At 37.2% G+C, this 4,301-nt stretch overlaps 1 protein-coding gene across 1 annotated transcript in view; it reads left to right on the top strand.

Moving 5' to 3' along the window:
- Positions 1-4,301, top strand: part of LOC108523525 (myomegalin-like) — a 22,096-nt gene that overhangs the window by 13,615 nt on the left and 4,180 nt on the right. Inside the window, 7 exon segments of the mRNA XM_017864162.1 lie at positions 39-197; positions 1,096-1,209; positions 1,392-1,401; positions 1,404-1,427; positions 1,430-1,527; positions 2,288-2,467; positions 3,401-3,595. Coding sequence (XP_017719651.1) covers positions 39-197; positions 1,096-1,209; positions 1,392-1,401; positions 1,404-1,427; positions 1,430-1,527; positions 2,288-2,467; positions 3,401-3,595 — 780 coding nt within the window.

Here is a 4,301-nt window from a genome sequence, read left to right as displayed (position 1 = left end):
TTTTAGATCTCTTTAAAAAGGTAATATGTTTAATTCAGGAATTGCGGAAAGCCTTGCAGCAGCTACAAGAAGAATTGCAGAATAAGAGCCAACAGCTTCATGCCCGGGAGGCTGAAAAATACAATGAGATTCGAACCCAGGAACAAAACATCCAGCACCTAAACCATAGTCTGAGTCACAAGGAGCAATTGCTTCAGGTGAGTTTACATGATTTCAATGAAAACTGGGCTCATAGAACTCTGAAATTTGTTTATATAAATTTAAGATATTATTCCACCTGTGTTGAGTCCCTGCTATATGGGAAACATTGAGAGGTGGGAATCAAGAAGATTCAAAATAAATAGAAAATATAATTTGTGAATTACGATGCTTACTAACAAGTGTAAGAAACAGTACATAGAGCCCTGATTTAAATAGTTTTTTTATGAAGTCTTTTATAAATACTTAATATTCAGAAAATAGTCATTAAGCACCTCTGTGAGTCACATACTTTTCTGGGTGTTGGGAAGACAAAAGATTTGGCTACTGCTCTCAGTTTAATAGATGAAGACAAAAAACTGTACAGAAACTTCCACAGAGTCATTTTGATGATAGAATGAAAGTTTGAGGGGAAAAGGGAGCGTTAAGAAAATACTGATCTGTTCTGCCACCTACTCTAAGCTTCAGTCACATTGAATCCACTACATTTCACTGAATGTACAATTTTTTCATTGTATGCGTAGTGTGCATATTTTTTTTCTCTAGCATACAGTCCTCTGCCTTCTTCACTTAGGAAATCCCAGTCCTTTAATTAAGACTCTCCACAAATGTTACCTCTTCTGTGAGGTCTTTACTGACACCTGCAGGCAGAGTTAAGCAGTGCATCCTGTGTTCTCCTGGTAGCTAGCGTAGGATGCAGAACAGTTAATTCTATGTGTTGTGTCTGTTGTATGTTGCAGAATAGTTTACAATTTGTATGTCTGTTATCTCTGCTAAACTTGTTACTTTTGAGGAGAGTGATCACATCTTGTTTTTTTTTTATCCTGAATAACAAATTACTTGGCAATTTAGTTAATATTGGATAAAAGAATAAAAGAAACGATTTTTTGGTCTCAGGAATTTCGGGAGCTCCTACAATATCGAGATAACTCAGACAAAACCCTTGAGGCAAATGAAATGTTGCTTGAGAAACTTCGCCAGCGCATACATGATAAAGCTGTTGCTCTGGAGGTGTGTATCATCATTTTGCCCACTATGCTATGGATTATTCTATCTGCATAGGTATTATAGAAATTTGTGTTTACTTAAATTTGCTGCTGTGGGATTTGGTTTTTTAGTCTGCCATCTTGTGGAATAAGAGTGATCAGGATAGTAAATCTTACAGAGCTTTAGGAGTCTTCCTTTCCTTGCAGCGGGCTATAGATGAAAATTCTCTGCTCTAGAAGAGAAAGAAAAGAACTGCGCCAGCTTCGTCTTGCTGTGAGAGAGCGAGATCATGACTTAGAGAGACTGCGAGGTGTCCTCTCCTCTAATGAAACTACTATGCAAGTGAGAGCAAAACCTATCTCTGACTTGGTGTTCCTCTCCCACTTGTATTCTAAGCCCGAAGCACGACCCCTTCCATCATTTTCTGCAAACCAGGGATTTTGCTTTATAAGGGGGGAGAAAACCAAAATAGCAGTCACTAGTTCCATCATTGTCGATTAGGAAGTGAGAGATTTTAGCACTTCTACTTTCTTTTGTAATATGAACTTTGTGAGGAGAGCCAGTGAATATTGATTTCTGTTTACATAGTTCTGATTTATTTCCAGTTCTTGTTCATACATAAATACACATGCACACACACTGTCCTCTCTCTCTCTCTCTCTTACTTTTACTGAAGCATTACCAGGGTGCAACTATTAAATTGTGTCTTCTACCTTAATATTATCTACATGTCCATGAATTGCCATAATTAGAACACTTGTTTATCAATATTTACTGTGGGCCTTTTGCATATTTATTTTAGAGCTTAGGTATCTATCTGCCACTTTTTTGAGAAATCCTTTATAGTGTAGTGCACTTCCTCCAAAATGCTTCCTTTTATCATATATTCTATATTTAATCTCTCCACAAACTAGATAAAAGTTTCTAAAACCAAAAAAAAAAAAAAAAAAAGATTAGCTTGACATTGTTAGATCAATGCTCTCATCTTGCAAATAAAAATAAATTGATGGGAGATTATTTAAAAGTGGATGTAATTTGTTGTTTATCCTGAGGAGTATGGGGTAATCGTTTTGACTGATGATTGCTCTCTTTATGGCTGTAGAGTATGGAGAGTCTCCTGAGGGCCAAAGGCCTGGAAGTGGAACAGTTATCTACTACCTGTCAAAACCTCCAGTGGCTGAAAGAAGAAATTGAAACCAAATTTAGCCATTGGCAGAAGGAACAAGAGAGTATCATTCAGCAGTTACAGACATCTCTGCATGATAGGAACAAAGAAGTGGAGGCAAGATTTCAGTTAACTTAAAGGCAGTTGGTTCAGTGATTATGTAATCTCAGCCTTGGATTAGGACTCTTCAGATCGGGAGGCCTGTGACCCAAGTCTTTAATTTCATTCTGTGCCTGGGCAGGTCATTGACTTTCACTGGGATTTTTATTTTCCGTATCTAGAAACTTAAGTTGGCAATTAACTTTCTCAAAGAAGTTATGTGAGAATGAATGAGACCTAAACATTGCCTCTTCCATCTGGCAGCTATTAACCTTTATTAGTTACGGTGTTCATGCTGGAGCAGGTGCTGTTTTCAGATCTCAATGGATATTCACTCGCTGAATCCTCACAAGGCCATGAGGCACATTCTATTATCCCTGTTTTGTAGAGGAGGAAACAGACTTCTGAAGCTAAGTAACTTGTCCAAGCTAACATAGCTAATAAGTAGCAGATCCAGTATCAACCTAGGCAGTATGGCTCCTCCGTTTCCTCCACCATGTGCCGGCGGTTAGTACAGAAATAGAAACCATCATTATGATAGCAAATACAGTGTTTAGTATTCCTTTCAACAATTCGTTTTACGCTTCCCCCTGTAAAGTTATACTGGGGAGAAAACAAATAAATGAACTGAGTGTCCATTTATCCTCATCTAACGTTAATTGTTACATGCCCTGAACAAATAGGAAAAAGACTTATTTCAGAAAACAGTATGTATGTAAGTGGCCACCAGAGATAATTTTCTGTATTGTTTGTATTCATTCCTGGGACATGTATTTAGAGACTTCTGTGTTCCAGGCCTGTACTAGATCTGGTAAAACAAAATAAAGTAAAACGTGATACTTACTCTCAAGAATCTCACACCTCTTTCTATGATAGATTCTTATAAGCCCTTTAATATTTAGTAAAGGCAGTTCTTTCCTCCAGAAACTTACAGTGTCTTTTCTGCATTAGGATCTTAGTGCAACATTGCTGTGCAAACTTGGACCAGGGCAGAGTGAGATAGCAGAGGAGCTCTGCCAGCGTCTACAGCGAAAGGAAAGGATGCTGCAGGACCTTCTAAGTGATCGAAACAAACTAGTGGTGGAACATGAAATGGAGATTCAAGGCCTGCTTCAGTCTATGAGCACCAGGGAGCAGGAAAGCCAAGTAAGGATTAATACACAGATCAGAAAAGTATCATGTAGTGCATTTATAGTCTGCAAACAGGAAGCATTTGCAGACTATTGATGTGCGTATATTTATATATTTTATAGTCAACTCCGTTAGTTTCTTTCCTTCTATTTATTACCTAGACCACAGTTTCATTTATTTACTTACTTATTTAGAGGTGGGGGTCTCGCTGTGTTGTGCAGGCTGGTCTCGAATTCCTGGGCTCAAGCAATCATCCTGTCTTGGCTTCCCAAACTGCTGGCATTGTAGGTGTGAGCTGCTGTACCTGGCCTGAGACCACAGTTTTACATTTATCATCAAAGTATGAAAAATTTCTTGAAAACCTTGCATTTGGAAGGGTACCTAAACAATACATGTATCCATTAACTTCATTACATACATTTTCTTTTCCTTAATAATCTGATCATTTTGAGAGAAAGGCATAGGGGTTGTGAGTGTTTTAATTTTGATTCTAAATTATTAAGACTTGAGTGATATTTTGCATTTCCAGTCAAGGTATGGGAAAACTTACACTCAACATGTTTACTCTTAGTTTTTGTAAAATCTGAGTTATCTTAAGAGGGAAAAAAGATTGCGTTTTTCAGAGGTCATGGTGAGAATAAATCTCATAATAGTATGGGGTATATTAATTTCACAATATTTAAGAAGTAAATTCTTTTTTTTTTCTTTTTTTTTTTTTTTT

The sequence above is a fragment of the Rhinopithecus bieti genome, unplaced genomic scaffold, assembly GCF_001698545.2.
Source record: "Rhinopithecus bieti isolate Rb0 unplaced genomic scaffold, ASM169854v2 scaffold_74731, whole genome shotgun sequence".
NCBI classification, from domain to species: domain Eukaryota; kingdom Metazoa; phylum Chordata; class Mammalia; order Primates; family Cercopithecidae; genus Rhinopithecus; species Rhinopithecus bieti.
This window is presented reverse-complemented; position numbering and strand designations above follow the sequence as displayed.